The sequence below is a fragment of the Poromitra crassiceps genome (genome assembly GCF_964638095.1).
Source record: "Poromitra crassiceps genome assembly, chromosome: 1".
NCBI lineage: Eukaryota > Metazoa > Chordata > Actinopteri > Beryciformes > Melamphaidae > Poromitra > Poromitra crassiceps.
The window spans coordinates 125,343,343-125,368,942 of NC_139623.1; the positions used below are offsets into that span (position 1 = coordinate 125,343,343).

At 43.0% G+C, this 25,600-nt stretch overlaps 1 protein-coding gene across 1 annotated transcript; it reads left to right on the forward strand.

The window, feature by feature from the left end:
• On the forward strand, positions 1–25,060 carry rrp15 (ribosomal RNA processing 15 homolog; the record flags this gene model as incomplete). Its single annotated transcript, XM_083632943.1, has 6 exons — positions 1–49; positions 3,249–3,374; positions 6,860–7,074; positions 8,014–8,111; positions 14,586–14,769; positions 23,446–25,060. 6 exons carry the CDS (start codon positions 1–3, stop codon positions 23,599–23,601), a joined length of 828 nt encoding a protein of 275 aa, XP_083489069.1. The 3' UTR covers positions 23,602–25,060.
• Between the last annotated feature and the right edge of the window lie 540 nt (positions 25,061–25,600).

Genomic DNA, 25,600 nt, shown 5'->3' on the forward strand with positions numbered 1-25,600 from the left:
ATGGCTGCTGTGGCGAAGGCACATGTGGAGAGCTCTGCTGAGTTTTTAGGTAAACAATGTATTTTACGTTGCTGCTTTTGAATATAAAATGATGAAAATGTTTTGTCGTTGGTCTTTACCATAATAGCTATATACGTTACCTCCTCTCCTCCACGTGCTGTATGTATGGCCTAGCTGAACAGCAGTCCTATTATGACTCATAGCTGGTATTTTAGCTGTGAAGCTAGATTGCTAGCTAGTAGCGACTAGCTAATGTCTGTTATTGTTGCTACAATAAATGTGACATTCTTCGCCATGGGACAGCGTACGTTACTTTAGTTAAGGCAAATTAGTTGACCATTCTAGACTGTCTCGAACAGTCAAGTTAAGCCAAACTCCGTTCAGAAGTCCGAAGTCTGTCTGTTTAAGTCATACTGCCTATCCGCAGACGTAACCTTACACCTTTCAAAACATGACTTCAAAACGGGTCCTAATTATTATAATCGACTATTCAATTCGGCTTAATATTTGCGATACATGCGTTGTTTTACAATTTACTCTATGTTCTTCAAACAACACACACACACTAGGGGTGGGAATCTCTAGGCACCTCACGATTCGATTCAGAGGGCTACGATTCGATTATATTTTCAATACATGCGTTCTTTTGTCTCACTGTGTGTGTGACTACTTTAAAATAAAGTGAATTTAAATAGCATTGTAATGAGATCCATAATTAAAATAAACGGATGAATTTACTTCCATTCTCTTTTATTAACAAAGCAAATGGAAGAGATGTGTCAACTGGAAGGTTACATTTGCCAACATATTTCCCATCATTGCAAAGAAGCGCAACAGGAAAATAATGAAACAAGTGTGCCAGTTGTGTCTGTAGCAGCATCCTATAGTAAATTAACATCGCTTCAGCATATTCTGAAATCACTTCTTCTACATGTTGTAACAGCTCTGCCACATTTGCACCAGTCACTTATCACTCTTGTTTGGAGTACATGAGACGCTAGCTGCCACTGTCACTGACTGCGTTTACATGGACTTGAGTATCCCGGTTATGAGGCTTATCCTGGTTTTGATCATATTCGGGATATGGCGTTTACATGGAAGAGAGAGAAAGCAGGTTACTCATATCCCTGTATACATGATAAGTAGTAGTATCCTGGTTACTGATCACTGCATGCTATTTGCGCAGGCGCCTGTGATCGTTACAATACAAACCGGGGTCATTATTATTATTATTATTTGCTTATATTGGGTGCGTGTGACGTGACGTCATTCACCTTTTTTGGGCAAAGACGTGGGATTCCCTTGGATTCCGTCTTCATGGTGGAGTGTCCCTGTTTGCACGCAGCGCGCGGCTTTGGCTTTAATTTGAGTCACAACACCTTCGTCCTGTAGTCTGTATACTACAGACTTGAATAGGGCAGCATTTTGATGCTTTCTCTTATTTATTAATCTTTTATCTATTTTAGCTTTATCTAAGCTGCCAAGCATTTAATTCTTTCATCACCGAAATACAAAACTCGGCAAAACTCTTTCCTCATCGCTTCAGAAGTGAGACTTTTAAGTCGAATTGCACTGACATTTGCGCGTGAGTATTTCCAGGTAAAACGAGGTATGTGCGGGACCTACAGCAGCGTGGTTAGAGAGGAAAATGCCTGGAGTCTGACGGCGGTCTGATGAGGAAGTAGCCTAATCGTGCGGCACTTCTATACTTTATACTGGACGAAATTCTGATAGTGAAACGGGTCATTTTGCGCAAGCTGTGTTGTGTACGGTAGCCCCTCGCGTTGGAGGGTGTTCACGGTGTGTTTCGCGTTGTTTGGTCATGAAATGGAGGGGGGGGGGGGAATGCCTGCAAGTCTGCTGCCTTTTGGAGATGAACTGAACTGAAGCCGCGCCTGCGCAGGAAGTCTGCTGCGGTCAGAAAGCAGGATAAGGTGTATACATGCAACAGTATCCCGGGTTCTTTCGGAGTACTCCACCTCGCATAACCGGCTTTCTCAAAACCGGGATAAGGGCTTATCCAGCTTTCTGAAACCGGGATATGATGTTTACATGCGCAAACACAAAAACGGGATACTCCAAAACCCCGACAGTAACCGGGATACTCAAGTCCATGTAAACGCAGTCACTGTCAGTGTTCAGTGATGATGTGTGCAGTAACAATGGATGTCCACGATCACAAGTTAGAGATATCCTACCCGCTTTCTTCAGTGAGTCCATAACTTCGGCTTTGGTCTCATTGTACAGTCTGGAGATCACTGTGTCGGTAAAAAAAACTGCGAGATGGGACGTTGTACCTCGGCTCCAAAGCGCGGAATCCCTGGTTCTCAACGACTGAGTACGGACGTATATCCTATCCATCATGGCAATAAAAGTCGCGAAGGATTTTGTGATTCGTTTCGCCCTTTCCGAGTTGGGTGGATGCTTTAATAGCATTGCCTGCTAATTTGTCGGCTGGTTGAGAGCAACTACAGCCGGTGTGTCTGCCATCTTCACACACGTTTGTTTTTCTTTACGCCTTTTCGTTCCGTCAACATTCACTAATGTAAAAAAAAAATCGATTATTGACATTTGTGAATCGATTCATAATCGTCCACGTCCGCATCTCGATGCATCTAAGAATCTATTCCCCACCCCTAACACACACACACACACACACACATGGAGAGAGAAGAGTGAGAGTAAATTGTGACAAATTGTGCAGCTTTAATAAAAGTGTTTTTGGCAACAGGTCCCTCTGTATGTATGTAATGCTTGATAGATAATGAGTTTGTGTTCGTGTATAGCTTGGGTTGTGTTTGGAGGTGTCATTTTGTTATGAATTTATTTTTATCATCCAGAAATGCAGTTACAATAAGCAGTAACAATTTCTGGACCTTAGTCATTTCTAAACACTGGATACGGCCCTGGTACCCATTATGGAAGACATCTTATAATACATCCATGGTGTCATTGAAATGACAGTTTGGGTTTGGGCGACCCCACTGGTAGCTAGTACATACTGCAGCCATACTGCACAAACAAACTCGTGCCTATGGGCAATTTAGAGTCTTCAATCCTCCTGATCTGCATCTCTTTGGACTGTTGGAGGAAACCCACACAAATACGGGGAGAACATGCAAACTTATCTGTGTCACAAACTGATAACTATTGACAGGTGAATGTAGAAAAGGGAGCGTGGCAGCATGAACAGGTTCATGTCCTTCAGCAGCCTCCTGAATGACTTTCTCTCTGTGTGAATCACTCAGGAGACGAGGCGGAGCCACAGCGGGACGACAGCAGCGAGCGGGCTGATTCTGAAGCAGGGAGCGATGGAGAAGGGTCAGACGGAGAAGGGAGCGATGCAGGTGACGGAGATGGAGATGTGGATGGAGGTAGGGCTGGGCAATATTAGGGATGGGCATCGAATTTGGAATTTTCGAATAATCGTTGTTATTATCAAGGTCGACTTTTATTATTGAAATTCGAAATTCGAAAAAAATAATAATAATTTTTTAGTGAAATGTTGCATTGTCTCCCCTGATTCTAAGTATAGTCAAATCGCTTGGTTTGAGCAAGTAAAACAATTTTTATAAGCATTTTAAGCAAGGTTTATGGAAAAATGAATGGCGGATGAAATCCCATGAAGAGGGAGAGGGGGTGACTTTGGCACCCCTTTGGCACTCAGACCTGAGCCTACTAAATATTTAATGAACCACTCATGATTGTCAAAACAGTTTTTTATTTTCGAAAATGTCAATGTCATGTAACATGTTCTTTACTTCAGTGGTGCAATGCTTGTTTGAGCTAAAAATCCACAGCAGAAGCTTTTTATATTAATTAATAAAGCCGTAGACTTAGAATCAGGGGAGACAATGCAACATTTCACTCACCAAAAAAAAAAAAAAAAAAATTACATTTTTTATTTTATTTTCGAATTTCGAATTAAATTCGAATTTGGCCAGCGAATTTCGAATAGTGTTTTTGCTAGAAATGCCCATCCCTAGGCAATATAGCGATATTATATAGTGATATGAGACTAGATATCCTCTTAGATTTTGGATATCATAATATCGTGATATGGCATAAGTGTTGTCTTTAAGGCTGCATTACAGTAAAGTAATGTCATTTTGTGACATCTCACGTCTGGCTTTGACTTAGAACTGAACATTTAGCCACTAAACTATACGTCCGTCAGTGTGAGTAACGTTACAAGTGTTCAAGTGAATTCAAGTCGTTTCATTTGTTTATCATGTTATGAATTAGCAGCAGTCACAGAACGTGGCTCTGTCTATCACATGGATTTCTTATTACCGACTGGTAGTGAAAGTGAAGTTGGCTCCATCTATCACATGGATGTACACAGGGATTAAAGTTCTCCGTCGCTACGACGGATTTCCGTCTATTGGAGCCAGATATGAAATGTGAAAAATACCAAAATTAAAGCCCCTTTGTATATTTTCAATGTGTATTGTTGTATTGAGTTTGAATGAAAGCTTTTATTTGAAAAATTCCGACCGGACGTCCAAATGATTCTCCTGGGCTGTGTTCAAGCCACAATAAGTCTGAAAATGTATTGCTACGGTTTCCAGGTTGAACGTCATGTTTCCTTGCCTGTTTCAATGCACCACTATGTTCGCTGATAAATGTTTTGCTACGTTGTGCTGTTTTCGGCCCGCTGAACGCGACCCTGCAAAGCCACTCCTAATATGTAACGCTAAACAAAACACTGTTGCAGATCTGCCTCTCAGACAGCGTTAGTTCCTAATGTTAAATTATCCCTAATGACAGCATTGGACTGAAGAAGTTTGTTATTGTGAGAATTGGAGTTAATTTATTACTGCAAAGGTGGAGGAACTTTGAAAACATGCGCGATGCGGAGTTGTCTTTTATTGGACAGGTAAAACTTGCTAACACACACACGCTCAAACGTTTGCTGCAGTAACTTTAACGTTATTATTTTCGGTGTATCTTTCCCCCCTGACAGCGCGGGGGGTTGACGCTTTTTCCACGACCACATGTCACTAATTGTCATTTCCATCATAAAGATGCATGTCAGCAGAATAACGTTAGTTGATGGAGAGAAAAAGTCTAGTGGAGTTTCACTAGCGTCAACGCTAAAGTTACTGAATGAGCTATAGGCACCTATCTGTAACGCAACGTGATAACATTTACAAACAACTGTTGCTAGCGCAGTAACTAGTTGGTTACTAACTTTCTGGTTAGCATTAGATGTGTCAGCTGCTGCTAGTCTCTGAGTTAGTTGATAACAAGATGTTGATTTCATCTGGTACCTGACTCCATGATAGTTCTGTAATTCTGAGGGATGTTTTAGATGTAACCGTGTGCAGTGGGATGTTTCCTCTTCACTTGATGCTGAACTGTAACACTAGCGTTAAGTGGTTAGCCTAGGCATGCAAGGTGTTGTCTGACAGTATTAATTGGTGTGTTTTCATAACAGTAGGCTACCAGACCATCAGCTCAGTGGGACAGGAGGGGTGAGAGTTTGGGTGGAGCTGAGCTGTGTGACTGGTGGAAGAGAACCTCCTTAATTGGGACATATGTAGGGCTGGGTTAAAAAAATCGTTTCTCCGATTTTTAATCGATTTTCATTTTAATCCTTGATTATCGATTCATATGTCCAGAGATCGATTTTTTTTATTAAAAAAAAAACATTTTTTTTTTTTTTTTTTTTTTTTTTTAATAAACAGGCTAAAATATTATGCTGTGTGTGGTAGTTGAAACATAGTTTCAAGTTGACGTTTATTTATCTTTGTAGTTGAAACAAAAACATAAATACTGTAGGCTACATGAATGGAAATGTTTGATCATTAATATCTACTTTTAGAAATTATATAGGCTGAAATCAAATCACTGTGCATAATTGTGAAAGTGTCTTTATTGACATATGAAAAGGCTGTTATTTACCCTTTGTCACCACCTGGTGAGTAAATATATGTGTAACTAAAATCATTAAAATTGACAACAGGTCTGCAACTTTTTAGCTCAGGAGGTAGAGCGGGTCGGCCAATGACGCAAGGGTTGGCGGTTCGATCCCCGCTCCCTCCCAGCTGCTGTCGTTGTGTCCTTGGGCAAGACACCTAACCCTCCTTGCTCCCGATGGTGTGTAGGCACCCTGCGTGGCAGCCTGCCGCCATCGGTGTATGAATGGGTGAATGTAGACTAGGGATGTCAATTTTCGGTTAATTTCACTTTCGATTAACCGACGCTAATAATCGATTAACCTATCGGTTAATTCATAATTTTTTTATATTATTATTATTATTATTATTATTTTTTGTCTATTTACTCAATGAGCTCATGCCCAAACAAGGCGTGTCTATTTAGATGCTGAAATGTTAATGCTTTTTGTGTTAGAATTATGCCTTTATTTTTTGTTGGCTTTGCTGAAATTTATAAGTTTATTGCCACATTTTGATCAGGTAATCATTCCAAAATCATTCTGGCTCTTATATGGATGACAAGGAAATATATTTTTGAGAGCTTTATTAAATAAAGTGCCTATTTGCTGACGTCCATGGCTAGGCTTCTGACTGGCTACTGGGAACATGCCGCTGTGTGGTGCGCCCGCATAACAGTCCGTGCGGAAACGAAGCGAGAGAGACACGGCATTTTAAACTGACGGACTGTTGCGACAACAAAACACTCGGTGTAGCGGAGCGGAACCGTGACGTTTTAAATCAATTTTTACTTGTGGATATTTGTGGATATTTTGCTGTTTGCTGCTGTGCCTATTTGTTACATGTTAATACGTGGTTGCCCCATTGGCATCCAAAGGCCAAATAGTTGATTTATTTTTTGGTTGCCCGGGGCAACTGGGCATCTGTTAATGTCGAGCCCTGCATACCCTCCCCCATAGATGGAGGCAGTGACGGGGAAGAGGCGGAGGATGAAGATGGAGGGGAGGATGAGGACGGAGAGGACAGTAACCCTAACGCAGGCTGGGCAGAGGCCATGGCAAAGATCCTGGGGAAGAAAACTCCCGAGAGCAAACCCTCCATCCTGCTGAAAAACAAGCAGCTGGACAAGGCCAAGGAGAAGGAGAAGCAGGAGCAGCTGGAGAGGAGGCAACAGGTACAGCTTCTCCTGCAGTATCTTTGTCATGGTCCACCTCCAGAGAGTCTACAGAGTATTTGTAACATTTCAACAGCTTATTAGTTGACAATCATTCAACAATTCAAACTGTTAAAGAGATGGTCACCAGATTATTAGACTCTGTGACAATTCATATTTACCGTAAATTCCGGACTATAAGCCGCACCTGCAAAGTTGACTATTTTTTTCTTATATAAGCCGCACCGGACTATAAGCCGCGGGTGTTTTAATGTTTTTTTTTATTTTTATTTATTTTTATTTTTATTGTGTTTTAATGTTTAATTACCATATGTAAGGGTTCATGCACAGAGGGGATTGTCGGGAAAGAGATGGCTGTTTGAGGGAGCTCCCATTTATTAACATTTCAACAAAACAACATAACACAACACCACCTGTGTTGTTATTTACAGTGCACACAGTGTCATACAGTGTCATACAGTGTGGTGAAAAGAGGGCAAGAGAAGAAAGTAAAACAGAAGTGGATTTATAGTTAGAAAGAGTGCTAAAAAAGAGAGATTTTTTTTTTTTTTTGAAAAAATCCATAGATAAGCCGCACCGTTATATAAGCCGCAGGGGCCAAAAAAGCCCAAAAAACGGGAAAAAAGGTGCGGCTTATAGTCCGGAATTTACGGTAAATTTAAAATTCCATTTCCAGGCCCTGGAAAGTTTACGGGATTTTTTTTTTACGAGCCCTTTTTCCTTTAGTGCTCTAAAAGTTGAAAATAAAGGAATTCAAAGCACAACAGTCACAAAAGTTGAGATTTGGTTGAACCGTGAGCTGCTTAGTGGATTATTCGTATATGCCGTATTTACCGGAGGATGCTAATGATTCAGAGAAATTCTTGAGAGAATTGAGAGACGGTACAACATTTGCCAATAAGAGCTAAATCGTATGAAATGTTTGTTTCTGCCCAACAGACTGACAAGAAGCGAGCATGGGAGATGATGTGCAGGGACAAACCCGACTTGGTGAAGGACCGTGAAACTGAAAGGAATCTACAGAGAATTGCCACCAGGTACAGTACATACTAGGGCATTCACCAACTAGTCGACTAGTAAAATTCACTAGTCGTGAATGCCCTAGTACATACACAGTAGAGATGCGCGGATGAGCTTTTATGCCACCCTAATCCGCGTGTATGCATGAGCCATCCGCCCGCCATGAATCTGCACAAATGATTTCATACTATTTATAGATCCGCGCCCGCCGTGCACCCGACATTTCACAACGCTATAAATGAGCGATTTGGGTAGATGAACTTACTGTTTCTGCTGCCATCGGTGCGATCCACTCCAAATAAACTTCCATGTAGGGATTAGGGATGCACGGTATACCGGTACCACAATGGTACCGCGCTACCCTGTCATTAAAAACGGTATTATACCACGTTAATTTAGTACCGATACTTTTTAAAATGTCATGAGTTGCGTCAGTGTGCGACCGGCGCTGTTGGCGCCGCTCACCAAACGTCTGAGAGCCACAACGAGCGGATGAGCGAACATTTAACCAAACTGCATTCAAAAACATGCACTTTTAACGAGGAAGAGAGCGGGATAATAGATGACTCACATCCAGAATTGACATTTTATTCACTTACTGTAACCTCTCCGTGGATTATATATATGCCGAATTGAAGAGTGCCGTCTGGTAATACATTTTACGTACCTCTGTATAATCATGAACGGCTATGTGATGTTTTTCATAGCGAGACAAATGCACACACGTGTAACGTTAGCAGCTGCTCCGCAGAGGCAGACATCAGTGTGCTCTCTGTCACCAAGCCATCATGATTCCCTCCACTTCAGTCTGAATATCAGGCTAGGATGTTTTCACATCAGAGAACGGGGTTCATTTCCCTCGTTTGAGGGTTTGCCTGGCGGTGTCTGGAGATCTTTTAATCACGTCAATTAATTGCCCCTCCTCTTCAACATTCCTGATATTAGGCATAATGGTAGTGGGTGGAACATTACGTGGATAATAGGCTACCGCATTTTCTTTTGCCAACTTTCTGAAAATTCGATTAAAAGTTGCAATACCTTTGGTTGGAAACCCAGCGACAGGTGAATGGATCCAACACATCGAACCAGGCTATTTCTCTCCGACATGCAATCCCGACTTGTTCAAAGAGTTCGGTTCAAAGACCGACCGTTTTAGCGAATGTGAAGGACAACATGATGCAGCATGCCCTCATAAGTCAAACGCGTGTAAACAAGTTCGCTCCGCGTCACGGAGTTTGACGAGGCAATTAAGGCAATAGATATGTGCTGCGTAGTATGAGCACAGAGAGGATGAACAGTCATGACATGACGGTGTATATAAAGCAAATATCAAAGAAATCATAAACTCAAGTAGCCTACATCAGACCACTACATAATGCAAAAGCCCCAATAACACCATGGCCCTGACTCATATGTACTAAATAATTAAATCAAGGCCATAGAGTGTCATTAAACCCTTACATGGCATGCAGCAATCCCATGTCCCCCATACTAATATTTACAATAATCCAATTATTAATGATATAGTGATTAATTTTCAAAAACACACCTGACATGAAAAATTACACCATATAATAAACCACCACCATAGCATATATTTCAATAGCCTATTTATTGTGCTTGCAAATAAGAAACATAATGACATTCATTAATACACAGGACAACATGTTAATATCCTTTCCTTGTGCCAAAATAAAACACATTTAGAAGCCCAGGATTATTAGCCCACATGCAGTGCAGTGTACTAAAGTAGACTGAACACAAAATGAAATGACTCAATACACCTTGGCAGAGTTCTGCTAAACAAATAGAAAGGGAGAAAATGTGCTCAGTAGAGTACTGGGCACATGTTTCCTGATGTTTTAGGTTTTTGCCGTGGTATCGTTTCAGTACCGGTATCGAGATACTTAGGCAGGTATCGGTATCAAACTCATAATTTTGGTATCGTGACATCCCTAGTAGGGATGCACGATATGGATTTTTAGAGCTGATACAATAACCGATAAATATATGCTTCTCCTGGCCGATAACCGATACGATAAACCGATAATTATTTCATGTTTCGCCAGCTGCTTGTGACGTCATGAGCACGCGATAACAATACTCCGCTTTCAATCCAAAACCAAGCCAAGTTGGCGGCGTATTATCGGGGGCTATTTTATGGGCTAAAATGTCATTATTGGAATAATAAATAATAACGCAAAATGGCCATATCGGCCGATAATTTATCGGTCCGATAAATATCGTGCATCCCTACTTCCATGCTGTATTATAATCCAGTCCAGCACTTGCCCATGTAGCATACTAGGCTAACGCTATAGTTTAGATCAAGACTGGATTGACCTTTATGGGAAAATAATACTAGCACGTTGCATCTTCTCTTCCAACGTGTCTTCAGTGGAGACTCCTGTTTGACGTTCTGGTGACATCATTGACCATATAAGGAGTAAGAAAGAAGGGATCCCATCACGTTGACGCGTGGCTATTTGTTTACTACTGCAGAAGCAGAGGAGGGGTGGACTTGCTTGGTGTTGTCCTTGTAAAAAGGATGTGTCGTGTCATATATTATTTTGTGGTTTTCCACTTCAATGATTCACTTTTCCTCATACATATACCTCTGCCCTGTTGACTCCATGCCTGGCTCCGCCCAACTTGCTGCGGCTTTGCTCCGACATCCGTGAAAAAAAGAAGCCTTGCGTATCTGCTTCGGAGAGCTCCGGATCGTCGGAGCTGGGACAGAGTAGACACGCAACGCAGCGGATTAGGTGGGAGTTGACACAATGATTAGAGTGGAAACGTATCGGCTCCGAAGCCGTACCGTAGCGCAGACGGACCGAACACGGACTCAGTGGAATGTGGCCGTTGTTCGAGACATGTAAAAGAACTATGCTGAGAGTCTCGACCGTGCATACCAATGAAAAGAGTGGATGTCCTCTGGAAAACCGAGAGACAAAAGTGCCAAAGAGACGTGGGAAACTAGTGAACTCGCGGTACCCTCGGGATGAAATAAGGAGCTGCTTGTTTCATCCATAGACTGTAGTCATTGAAGTGACAGTGGGAGCTAACCGGCGAGACAGCTAACGTTAACTAATGTTAGCCAGCAACACCGATTTAAAAACCTGTGTGTGCGGCGCGCGCAGGACAGCGACCTTGACATCTAACTTTAACGTTAACCAGCGGTGCCTTCTGGCTCAGCTCTCTTTTTGTCACAACAGTGTGGTAAAGCAAACGCAATACACTCCCGCTGCTCTGATTCTCCCGCTGCTCTGATTCTCCCGCTGCTCTGATTCTCCAGCACTATTGTCAATTCGAGAACAAAACCCCCGAGATACTTGAACTCCTGCACTGGTCCACAAATTAATTCAAATCAACTCTCAATAACTGTCAAACTAAAATGTTTTTTAATGGAGTTCTCCTTTACTTACTTTTGCTACTAGATTATGTGCATGCAGAGAAACTGCTTTTCAACAGCGGAGTATGCAGAGATGTTAACAGCAACGAGCATCAAGCTGCTGCTAGTAGTCGGGCTCTGTCAATGTTTTTTTTTTTTTGGCTCGTGTGTGGAGAACACACAGGGCCTTACATTCCCGTTTGTCGGGAATGACTTTGCTCGCCTATTTACTGGCCTATTTGGCCGCTGGTCCTGCACCTCTCTGCAGTCCGGTAGGTGGCGGCAATGCACCTCGAAGCTGGTCTTAGGGCGGGTGACTGCGCCCGTTTTACTCGCATAATGCGACTAAAAATAGAACAGTGCGAATTGTAAAATGCCCTTTGGGGCACGTGTGCGAGTACAGAATTCGACCTTCAATATATATGTATTTTTTTTCAGAGCCTTAAAAATCAAAATCAGAACGACATTAAAGTTGAGAGCCTGTGTCCCAGTTCACTTGAATGCAACACAGCCTTGCCTTGAACCAATGGTGACTGGTGAAAAAAAGCACGTGATATCTCGTCAGCGGAAAAACAAGCAGCTTGCAGCTTGCTCCCAGTGCTCCACAGAAAAAATGTCTAACCGTCCTCATACGTCCAAAGTGTGGGAGCATTTCACACACAATAATGTGAAGTGCAAAATCTGCTAAATAAGCTGAACTTGCTTATCATGGCAGAACGAGTATGATGCATGAGCATCTCAAAAGGAAGCACGTTGTGGCGAATGCAGATGAAGGCTAATTAGCTTGTTAGCTCACAGGCAACCGCAACGTTAAGTTTGAGCTGCTAACGTTAGCTATTGGCTAACGACATTAACGTTAAAAGCCTGCTGTAACGTTGTCATCATAGCAACGTTAAGCTCATGTGTTGCTGATGGGAATACTGGAAACCTCATTTTACTCAGCAGTTTGCACTCTACTTACGACATTTAAAAATGTGTTTGATGCCTGAGAAGACTGAAACAATTTATTTTTGTTGATATTTTGGTTGCATACATAGTGAATAGTTTTTGGTTCCATTTCCATTCCACGTAGTAGTGCCCTAATTTTATTTTGCATTATTCATTCAATGAATAGTACATATTTCATTGCACTATATGTTTTCAATTTCAATGTGTACTATTTTGCAGTTTTGCAATTTGCACTATATTACATTTATTACATGCAAGTACATTGATGCCAGAAATAAATATTCTGCTACATGCTCTAAACTTTAAAGTTCATGAAAATATTATTTCTGAGTGAATTATCATCTTAATTGTCTTTATTTTTATTTGGCACATGCTTAAAACAACTTGAAGCTAAATTTAGAAGCTGATGATAGCTAAATCAGAGCGATTGAGTAATTGTGCAATATTGGTGACTAGTCAACTATCAAAATAATCGTTTGTGGCAGCCCTAATTTAAAGGAGAATTTCGTTTTTTTTTAACCTGGACCCATCTCCTGGCAATAATTACGATTTGGCCACTCACCAAGCGATGTCCGCTGCGTTTCTGGCCGTCCTAGCGTTGTTTTGAGATCAATAGCGTCCAAGTCAGTTGTAAAATGGAGCTGATTTGGGGCCAAGTGTGAGCCTGTCTTTCCTGCATCTAAATAGCTATTTTTATTCCCGTTTTCACCACATATCGTAATAATGTGATCCCTCAACATCCACCAGAGTGATATTTCGCCCCAGGCCATTTCCTGGACTCTCACAGGGATCAAATTACCTCAAACGTGATCTCGGTCACCAAGTCTCGTGAAGTCCCGCGATACTTTCCTGCCGACTGGCCAACTACAGGTAGGACGCTTTGCGGTGGTGGTTTTAGCGTAACCTATGTGGGGTTTGGCATAACCTTCGTTATTTCGAATCCCACATAGGTTACGCCAAACCCCACCGCAAAGCGGGAAGAATGAAAGAGTAAAAGAAAGAGTAAAAGAATAAAAGAATAAAACGTTAAAATAAGATTAAATGAAAAGTAAAAGAAATAAAATAAGAAGGTAAAACATGGGGCTAAGATTACCGTTCCTACTTAAAATGCCTCCACCTACAGACTATGGGTTACTACAGCCTGGGGGAAGGGCAGGCTGTTTGTTAAGAAGTGTAATCGAGGTGGGGAGGAAGGAGAGCTTATAGCGGTTGCTGCTGGCTCTGAATCTTCTGCCAGAAGGTAACAACTCAATATTCAGAAAATAAAATGTGAGAAGGGTCGGTCAGAGCTCTATGAGCCAGGCTTCTTCTTCTGGCGTGTGTCTTTAGACCTGCAGCTCCGTTGAGGCAAGCCAGGCCAACGTTTCATCGTCCAGTTCCATCAGGCCGCGTTCTCCATGCGGTGGCCGGTGTTTGGGGCAACTGGTGGTTATATGTTCCACAGTCTGTGCAGGGGCTCCACACTCGCATGAGGCACTGTCCTTAAGACCCCACCTCTTCATTGAGGCGCCGTAGCGTCCGACGCCGGTCCTTAGGCGGTTGAGAGTTGTCCACTGCTTCCGGGGCAAGTCCTGACCAGGGACGTCCAGGCTGATGACCTTTTTCTCGAAGATGGACTGGAGCGTCAGTGATTCTTTCTTGCCGATCACTTTGATGGCTGTGTTCACCATTTTTAAAATTCTAGATTTGAGCTTGACTGTGAGAGACCCAAACCATGCCGCCATCATGCCATATCTGATCAGGCTTTCCAGCACAGCATTGTAGAATGTTGACATGATTTTGGTGCTCACTCCAAAAAGTCTGAGCCTACATAGGAAGTGCAAACGTTGTGCCAGTTTTGCACACAGATAATCAACATGGACGTCCCATTTTAACATGTTATCCATTTGTATCCCCAGATACTTGTACGAGCTTACCTGCTCAATTTCCCTGTCACCTATGACCACAGGGTCATGTGCTCTCACTGTTCTCGGGTCAAAGATCATTTCTTTGGTTTTGCAGGTATTTAAGATGAGGTGGTTCCTCTCGCACCACTCTTTAAAAGTAGCTATCTCCCTATAGTAAACGAATTCTGATTAATGGCGAGTTGTGGAACTTTTGAAAGTAATCTAGACGGGTGTTATTTCAAGTTCCTCGCCTCTCCTCTCCTCAGAGGGGTGGTGCAGCTGTTCAACGCTGTGAGGAAACACCAGAAGACCATGAAGGAGAAGGTGAAGGAAGTGGGCGGCTCGGAGAGGAAGAAGGCGAAGATCCTCTCTTCGGTGTCCAGGAGAGACTTTATCCACGTGCTGAGGAGGACGGAGGGGGGCAGCGCGGACAGGAGCCAGGAGCAGGCTGTGAGTTGCATGTTGATGTCAATCCTGATTAAATTGTGCTCCGTTTTAGACTGCAACTAATGATTATTTTCATAGTCGATTAATCTGTCCATTATTTTCTTTGTTTGTTCTGTAAAATGGTGAAACACGTTCAGTCTTTCCCAAAGCCCAAGATGCCGTCCTCAAATGTCTTGTTTTGTCCACAACCCAAAGATATTCAATTTACTGCCATAGAGGAGTCAAGAAACCAGGAAATATTCACATTTAAGTTTTTTTTTAATCAGATAATTTAGACTATTTTTTTTATTACTATTCCAAACGATTAATCGATTATCAATACATTGACATCACAAAAATCTAGGGACCCCAGATGCGGCTGACTTTAATCTCAGAATTCTGACTGTAATCACAGCATTCTCACTTTGAACTCAGAATTCTGACATTAAAATCAGGATGCTGACTTTTCCCCCCCTCAGAAATCTGAGTTTAATGTCAGAACTCAAATACATTTTTATGCCTCCGCCGGCGATAGCCAGGCCGGTCAGACAACAGCATGTGTCTCAAACGAAGTACCGTAAATTCCGGACTATAAGACGCACCGGTGTATAAGCCGCGGGACCAAAATTGACTATTTTTTTCTTCTATAAGCCGCACCGGTCTATAAGCCGCGGGTGTTTTGATGTTTAATTACCATATGAAAGGGTTCGTGCACAGAGAGGAATGTCGGGAAAGCGATGGCTGTTTGGGGAAGCTCCCATTTATTAACATTTCAACAAAACAAAACAAAAGTCAGGTCACTAATCCCCAGACAAAATCACACAACAATAGGCTATATGTGCAGCAAACCTGTAACCAGAGAAGTCAAGTCACTAATGCTCGTCTTCCTCTTCTTCCTGCGTACTGAAACCACCAAAGTCCTCATCTTCAGTGTCGGAAACGAACAGGTTCAGGGTGGCTTCGTCAACCACTCTCCTCTCTCCTTCATTGTCACTCAAAACCAACGAACTCCTCTTCATCTATAGCTGTGTTTCCATTACAGTTTTTCGCAAAAGAATTGCGATATTTCTACAACTTCGACAATGTACAATTGCGACTTGTAGGCGTTTCCATTGAAGTTGCGTTTGAGTGATTCCCCGTTGCAGCAGCTGCCACAGTGATTACGCACGGGGATCTGCCCCATATCCCGTCCCCTGCATGCTCAAATCCAACCAATGGTCAATGGAAATCCCAACATGAAGTTACAATGCATATAAACGAGCCTGATTATCAATTCAAAAGAAAATGAGTCGCAAAATGTTGCTGGCTGCGTGAATGCAGTCAGCGCGACAGGCAGAGGAAAAAAGGTAGCCTAATAGCCTACAACTGGTCCGATTTAGAGATGGAGGGGGGAAAAGGCTGATTTGGTTCTATAATTGCACCTGAAACGTGTGCAATGTATTAGCCTACTCACAGTCACTGTATTCACTTCAGACAGCACCACCGCACCAGTGTGTGCTTTTCATCCTCTCATCTCGCCGCTGTGCCAAATGCGCGCACACAGGCAGCCTGCTGTCACCATGGACCGATTTCTGCCATTAAACATTATCTAATTTGCCCGGCTACGCTTTTGCACAACACTCGTCTTTCTGCTAGGTAGCGTTGCTTCAAAGTTTTCCACTTGCTGCGGAGGTTTTGACACGGCTATCGAACCTTACTTACCAAACTTATTTTCCGCTCCTTTTCCAAGGGATAATATGGGTCACATGACGTGCAAATGCGAAAAATGTGTTTCCATTACACTTTTGCGATAAACTGCTATATCGACACGTCTGAAAAACCACCTCATGATCATCTACTGCTCGTTCTCATGCTGTCGAGAACGAGCAAAGCTTTTTTTTGGTGAAAGAATCCTCCAGGGCGCTTCTTGTTAACAGTCCGAGTGAGTGGCAGGTCGAACGTCAAAGGCACTTCATCCATATTTATGATCTGCTCCGGTTCGATGGAATATTCCTTGATCTTCCTTTGTGTGAATTCGCCGAAGTTTGTGATTTTCTCCTGGTAGTCGGGGGAGGGAGTTGATGGGCTTGTGGCCGTTTGCTTACCGTAATTACCATATGTAAGTGGTCACGCACAGAGGGGATTGTCGGGAAAGAGATGGCTGTTTGAGGAAGCTCCCATTTACCGTATTACCGTAACATTTCAACAAAACAACATAACACAACACCACCGTTGTTTATTTTTACAGTGCACACAGTGTCCGCGGTGTGGTGAAAAGAGGGCAAGAGAGGAAATTAAAACAGAAGTGGATTTATAGTTAGAAAGAGTGCTAAAAAAGAGAGATTTTTTTTTTTTTTTTTTTTTTTCTGAAAAAATCCATAGATAAGACGCACCGTTATATAAGCCGCAGGGGCCAAAAAACGGGAAAAAAGCCGCGGCTTATAGTCCGGAATTTACGGTAATTTATCGTCACTATACCAATTATTATTATTATTATTAAAGAAGCAGATTGATAATCAACTTTAATAGGGATGGGACCGATCCAATATCGGTATCGGGTGCCGATACCGACGTAATTCATTGATCGGATTTTGCCGATCCACGTGCCATGTGCTGCCGATCCAGTTTTTACAGGGTTCGCGCTCGCGCTGAATCAGCCCAAGTAACATGAGCCACACCTCCGTTCCAGTCTCCAGAAATTCCATTCCACAGTTTGCAGATCGCTAGCCTGTAGCTAGTAGCAGCCAAGCCGGCCGCAGCACTGTGGCTAGCTGTACACAGAGCTCAGCTGAGCCGACTCGTCACTTGGCTAACGTAATATGCCCGTGGCGTGGAGATATGAAATAGTAGATACACGGACAACTTCTCACTAATCCATCCAGCCCTCGTGTTGACCGCCGGAAGCCCACTCCGCATCCCGGAGTCACTCCTCAAGTGTCTCCTTTCAGCTTGTGTTGTCTGTCTCTTTGGCTGCTGCTTTCAGACAACGCAACGGAGCATCCACCCCTCAGAACGACAGCTTTGCAAACATTATACGTTGCTGTCTTGCTTTTTGGTGTTTGGAGAGTACATTCCAGAAGCAGAACAAACTTCCACCAGACAACACAAAGGCCAAAGGGATTACCGTGAAGCTGTCCGTGTTGCCCTGGCTGTTTGCGTTTGCTCTCTTTCTCTCTCTCGCCCTCTCTGATGTCATCATCAAATCATAGCAGTATGGCAACGTTAATGCCGGTAGCCTGACATACATAGCGACACAGTCGTGGTTGTACTCATTTGCACAAAACATTTCAGTAAAAATAAAGACACACAAGACATATCTTGGCAAATAAATGTATATGTATTACTTTTCACGAATCAATTCAAATTGTTTTGGAAATATCTAATGACCCAATTGTGATTGTGGGATATTATGAACCAGGTACCTAACAACTAATTTTATGAAAGAATTGATTACAAAACACTAAGTAATGTATCTTAGCCAGCTACAGGCAGAGGGCCATTATTTAAAGCAGCAATGCCTAAATAGTGCTGATTTGATTTATAAGTATCCTCATTTGCCTTGTATATTTTTCTTAACTTAAAATAACTTGGCTTTGTTTTGCATTGAAAGCGGAGTATTGTTGTCGCGTGCTCATGACGTCACAAGCAGCTGGCGAAACATGGCCGCCTCCAGTGTGGCTGTTGACAGTTTCAAATCATAACAAAACAACCACTATTGCAATTTGCAATACATGTCCCGCAAGGTTTCTGAGATTAGGGGAAAGTCTGAGCTGGCGTTACGCTAAACCAAACGTGGGGAGGAGGCAGCAGATTTGTTTGGCGTTAAAGTCGAGCTGAACCCAAAAATGACTTTAATTTTCTTTTAGTTTGAATACCTGGTTATGCAGTGCACCTATTTAATAATGTATGCCAAAATAAATCACAATTTTTTTTCACACTTTTTCACATCAAAAGTTCATTTTTCAAGATTTCATTCATAACAGTAATCTACAGTTTGCTGACGTCACCTAGTACTATAAAATTTCTACCCCATTTCAACAAATCATATCACGACATGGCAGCTGTCAATCAAATCTTCATTTCAGGATAATTTTCTCTTCCAAATGAAGGAAAAAATGGTACCTAGTGCCTGTCATCTGGCAGAATTTCTAGGTCATAAACTAACTACTAACTTGGCCAATTGTATGGAACATACTAAATAAATCAAACGGTAACTGAGAATGCAAAGAAATGTAACTGGCTCGTTAAAACTCGCATTCCAGGAATATTGTATTTACCGCAATAGCGATAATGGCGCGCGCCTGAGAGCCTGCTTGTCAGGGGTCACCCCTCGGAGATTCCAGGCGGGGCGGGCAGCACCCATGCATCGGATTGTCCGCTCGTTCCACACAGAAGTAGCTGGCTGCCTGGTACTCGGCGGATCCCACTCGCGTAGCACAACAACACGCTGAATCCCACTCGATTTGGGGGTGAAACACGCCAGGATTGGCCAATGCCAAAGCCAGTCCCCAGAATTGTCAAATAAAATCATCGACATGCTACTATGACCCGCCTCTCAACCCTGTCATCTCAGACAAGATTTGTTTTCAGTCTCCGACCCTCGCGCTACTCACACATTGTTGGGTTCATTTCGACTTTAACGTTAGCTGTTGTGGTGGCTAACGTTAGCTAGCTGGTTGTGGCCTACCTTGTGACCAAACATCCCCGCATTTAAAGCACTTCCACTTACTCCCAGAGCTGGCGTAAACCATAGAGAACCTCTTGCATTACCCGAAATGAAACGTCCAGTGTTTGTGTCTCCAAAAGCAACTAACGCTAACGTTACATGTAAGGTAACGTGAAACTAACGTAGCTAGCTGCGGTGCGGGGCAGTCATGATCTACCAATAATAAGGAAAACGAATGTGCACATTTACATAAAAACACACCAGTCAACATCACATGTAGAGGGAGCATTTTTCAGTCAAAAGTGAAACAACACAGATATGATGGCTTATAGTGAGGCTTTCCATGCCTCACTATAGAACTGGCCCCAATGCAAAATTCAGACAGCTCATATGTTGCCAGTAACGTCATGCCAATAAGAGTCTAAATTACTATGCCTTTTGTGTTTTATCTGCAGACTAAGCAGTTAGGCTTTCGGATCTATAAAAGCCTTTATTTTTTGTATTGGCTATTGAGTGATACACTTTACTAAAACAATCATATTATATCAGAAGTGTTGTTTGTGTTCACAATAGTGATGTCAGATTTGCTTAGGTCAGAGCTATGGAATATTAAATCATCCATCTTTGCTCACTACATCTGCCCTTTCTTTCTTCTTTTTTTTTTACCCCAGGTGTGCATAAAAAACAGGTTAAGAACTTATTTTTTGAATACAAAAATGTGAAATAATTATCGGTTTATCGTATCGGTTATTGTATCGGCTCTAGAAATCCATATCGTGCATCCCTAAACGTTATTCATTATATCATTATTCACTGATGATTATTTATAAAAAATCACATTGTGTAAATATATTTAGTAAGAGTCCATATCGCCCAGCCCAATTTACAATTGAAAATCTAGCCCACTTTGTAGAAAATACCGAGATATAGCATCTTTCGCCATTCACCCTAAAAATACTGAGATATGATTTTTGGTCCATATTGCCCAGCTACTCAAGATCTGTGTTGTCGTCAGTGTTGGGGATAGTAACGTGTTTTAGTACTAAATGACCATGTTAGTTTTTTTATTATTGTCATCTGTTAGTAGTTACATTACATAGAATATTTTTACTCACTGACTTTTTCATGTATACACTGAGACTTTAAAAAAATGTTTGGTCATGGAAATTTGGTTTAAAGTCATGGAAATCCATTGGTCAAAATGTGTATGAACCCTGAAGTGTGCATTCCTTGTGCGCCCACATGGTGGCACTGTTGTCTTTCTGTGAAATGTCCACGGGAGCATGCAGTGCTGCTTGCATAGACCTGCCAACAGTTGAACCTAAACGGTGAAGATAATGTCGACCTTTAAAATCTTAATGAAGAATCAACTTAGAGTCATTGCTGTTGATGTGAACATGATTTCACAGTGTCTTTGAGTTCTTGAAAAGCGCTATATAAGTTCCATCCTATCCTACTGCATTTGGAGAGCTGTGTGTATGTATGCGTGTATGTCCGGAGTTGCGAGGCGCACCATTGCTGCGATCGCCTCCAAACTTTGCCAAAACACTTTTCAGGGGTCTGGCATGAATCTGGCGCCGAAAAAAGAAAGAAAAAATGCGCCCATACGGCTACGGCAACGGTTTCGATTTTACTACTGGCAACACAAAAAGCAGTTTATCTTGAGAACCGTTCATCCAATCGACTTGGATGAGTATGAGTTGGGGAGTATGCTGCCGGTAACTCGACGGAATGCGGTGCCCAATTTTGGACATGCGCATAGTCATAGCGCCGCCTACTGGCAACACAAAAAGCGGTTTATCTCGAGAATCGTTCATCCGATTGATTTCAAACTTCTGTGCAAGTCGGACACGCCCATAGTCATAGCGCCATCTACTGGCAACACAATTTTTTAAATCTCAAAACCATTGGTCTGATCGACTTAAAACATTGCCCGTGTGCTGCTGGGGACCCAAGAAAGTTCAGTGTTGAATTTCGTGCAATTCGACCAATCAGGACATGGCTTTCACATATCTTGAGAACCGTTTGTCCAATCGACTTCAAACCTCTCTCGTAACGGGACATGCCCCGTCTTTTATTGTCACACGAACACCACAACACATGCATGCGGCCACAACACACTCATGCTGACGGTGGCCGGTGAAAAGTGTCCTCTGCATTTAACCCATCCAGGCATGTCCTTTCCTCCGAGGGGCAGGCCAGGAGCAGTGGTCGCTTTCTCGTACAGCGCCCGGGGACCAACTTCGGATGTTGTCGTTAGTGCTGCAACTATCGATTATTTTAGTAATCGAGTATTCTACCGAATAATCCATCGATTAATCGAGTAATCGGATAAGAACCCTTTTTTGTGTTTTCAAAGGCTTATCGTAAATATACACCAAAAAATAAGATAAATCTCTTCAAATAAACAACTACATTAGTTTCTTTCTTAGAAAAAACAACATTTTTATTTTTAAATTGCATAGAACTGGCAGTGGAGGGCGCATGTCTGTCACAATCATATTCAAAATGCTATTGCTGAACTCAGCTGCTTGTTCACTTGAACATGATGGACCCGTCCTTACAAAGCTGTCCATAGTACGCTGTGATCCGCTGAAAAAGAGGTGAAATAATAATTAATATTGATATTTCTTAGGTAAGTTCATAACAAAACTGGAGAATGCGCATTTACACACCCTAGACCTGTTGCCTATTATTGACACAAATATCAGAATAGCAAGATAACAGGTCAGGTGGTGTAATAATTGGAGCCTAAAATGCACCAATTAAATAGTTGTTTGCAATCATCATGAGAAGAGTCGACCGGTCTAGGGTGTGTAAATGTACATTCTCCACACACACACTCTTTCTCTCACACACACACTCACTCTCTTTCTCTCTCACACACCAACAGGCTAGTGTGATCACACACACACACACACACAACGCTGTTAAATTAGCCGCTAACGTTAACGTTAGGTTGAGCTTTGTATTTCTCACCAAAAACGGCAAGCCACATCAAAAAAATGCAGCGTGAATGCAGTTACTAATAGTCATATTGACAACGTGGCAAGCCAGCAGCACAACTACTACTAGTCTTAATATCAAGTAGCAATCATTAGCATACATTTACATTAGCGTTGTGTATAGTTAACGTTACGTTACCTTGCTCCGCTCGACGTAGATGCGCTGGTGGATGCGTAGACTGGATGTTTACCGTTCAGGTGCTGAAGCATTGACGAGGTACTGTTGTGATATGCAAGTAGTACTTGCACACCACTGAGTTTGTGTCCTTTTTCAGCGTGAAATGGTCCCACACTTTAGACAGTTTCGGTCGCTTTGTCGGCCCTGGTTCTTCCCTTCCCGGCTCCTCCTGTCTGCTTTCTCCGCCGCCTCGTTCCATTTTGCGGGGTCCGCTCGCTATAGCTCTGCCTCTCTGGTCTGTCTGCGATCATGTGTTCTCACGTGTTTACCCTATGTTTACACCGGAAGAGCGCTGTGCCACACCAGTAAGCGTCCGTGAGAAACACAGTCTCTACTCTCTAAATGCCGTGTCGAGGCGAATCATTTTGGCCTCGATCATTTTAATTACTCGAGTTATTCGAGGTACTCGAGGAATCGTGACAGCCCTAGTTGTCGTCACTGGTCGGATGACGATGACGATCTGATCTTCTGCATGTTTTTAGTGGGGGGGTTATATACGGAGGAACCCCCTGGGGGAGCACGGGGAGAACATGCAAACTCCACACAGAGAGAAAGGCCCTTACGACGAGATACCCCACCTGGGCAGTAGGCACTGAAGATATGGGGGGGAACACAACCACAGCGCCCACAGTGTCCCAGGCGAGAATCGAACTCAGGACCTTCTGACTGTGAGGCGACAGCTCTACCACTGAGCCACCGTGCCCCCAACCTGAGGGGTGCACTGCTGGGGACCTGAGAGAGTGCAGTGCCAATTTTCGGCATGAGTTTGGTCACACCAAAAAAAAAAAAGTGCGTCCATGGCACATCGTCTCCAGAGTCTCCACCTTAGAAATGAGCGCCATTCTTATTCTTATTATTTTTCCTGTGTTCAGGCCAGCGGCGGAGCGGAGGAGAAGCCGGCCTGGAGCGTGCTCAGAGACGACTACATGATGGGAGCCTCCATGAAAGACTGGGACAAAGAGAGCGACGGGGAGGAGGGCGAAGCGGGGATGCCAGCGGGCGAGGTGGAGGACAGCCACTCCGACTGATAACACCTGGACAGAACCAAACTCACCCCTCAGGGGCACCGAGAGGAGGGAGTGCCTCCAGGTCAGCCCAGGGAACGGAGCTCCTATCCCGAATGTGGAGAACAAGATTTAACAGATTTCCTATCCTCCCCGGGGTTCCCGCACGGGTTTGGAAAGCCTGGAAACCTCTTAAGTTTGGGAATTGTACAAAAAAGTCAGGGGAAATGTTGTACTGCCCTGATGTTGTTGTTGTTATAAACAGTGTTCATAGAGTGATATGGAAATCATACTCGGCAGGCACCATACTGGATTTCCAAATCTCAAATCAAAAAGAACTGCCATATAGAAAACTCCGAATTCTCAGAGGAACCTAATGTCCATTTTGACATGGTACTTTTGTACTTCTTCCATCTTGTTCCAATGTACAAATTCCCTGGCTATTCATGGCCTGTGTGTGTGTGTGTGTGTGTGTGTGTGTGTGTGTGTGTGTCCAATGTATTGCTGCCTGTCAATAGGAATCTTTTGTACAAATGCTTATCTGTTTGATTAAATCGCCAGTTAAAGTATGTCTCATGTGCTAAGCCTGGCCAACAGTCTACAAGCCCTGAACCTGAATCAAGTTTGTTTCACTCAGACCAAAACTAAAAAAAAAAAAATCCCCGGTCCAAGTGAAATGTTATATTGTCTCCTCATTCTAAATATAGTTGAATCGCTTGGTTTGACTAAGTCAAACTATTTTTATATGCATTTTACGAAATGTAGATGGAAAAATGAATGGTGGCTGAAATGCTTTGGTTTGTATGCTGGACGAGGGCGTGACTTTGGGTGTAACTTTGACACTATAGTCACAGCGACCATACACATGTTTATAACGTTACAATTAAATCCCCACCACATAACTTTTAAACTGGTTATGAAGTACTGGTGCCTCTATATGAATTACATTATGCAAATGAGACCATCAGCGAGGGGATTGGATATGTATGGTTATTTACATGCCTGCCTGCACACTGCTCAGTACAGTGGAGGACAGGGGTTCTGTAGGCTACAGGGAGGAGAGCAGCTGCCAGTCGCCACAAGGAAATATCACGGCTCGGCTGCCGGCCTAGCGGGAGACTCGTGTCCTTTATTTCTCTCAAAACAATAGAATACAGACGTCTTATTAACTCATTGAGTGCCATGGACGTCCTTCGACGTCCAATTAAATAGTGACGTAGAGTGCCACGGACGTCCTTCGACGTCCAATGCGTTTTTTGACGGTGGGACGTCGATCAAAGCCTTCCGCAGCTCCTGTACAACTATAGTAGCTATTGGAGGTCTATAACCTATTTTACAGAACCCTTAGGTGGCGACAGTGCTCTCCAGATTACAGAAATGTCAGGAATACACAGCCTGAAATAGCCTTGATGAAAGAGAACCCGCTCATGCTGCAGTCCAGAGCCATGTAGATTGTTCTGGCTGCAACTGACGGTGCGTGCGAACACAGTCAATCCGCGCACACAACTGAGTCCTTCTGCCTCTGTCTGTCTGTCAGCATAGTTTCTCCACATGATTAGCCGCTAGAAAAGCAGCAGCGCGACACTGAAAAGCCAAACCTTTCACTGCAGTCCGCGTGTGGCTTCTCCATGTTGCGCTGCCTGGGAGGCGGCGCTTCCCAGGCTTCCTAGACGCTTGGTGCGAGGCTGTGTGTTACTAGTGTGGGGAGGAGTTTTCAGCTGAGGGGGGGGAGGGGGGGTGGGGCACGCAGGGCAGGACACAACTACACCACATCACTACATCAGAAAATATTACCGTATCTAGAGTCAGTGAATGTGCTTGAAATGCTGCATTTCACAAAAGGCTGAATATCTCAGCTTATAATTTGAAATGCCTGAAAACGCTGAAAACAACCTATCTTCTCCGGCTCATAACTAAAGAACGGAAAATGGTATCAATAAACTTTTTTTTGCTGATGATACAATAGAGTCTCCTTGTTCTTTTTGCGTGTTCGGTGTTTACATAGTAATATCACACAATATTC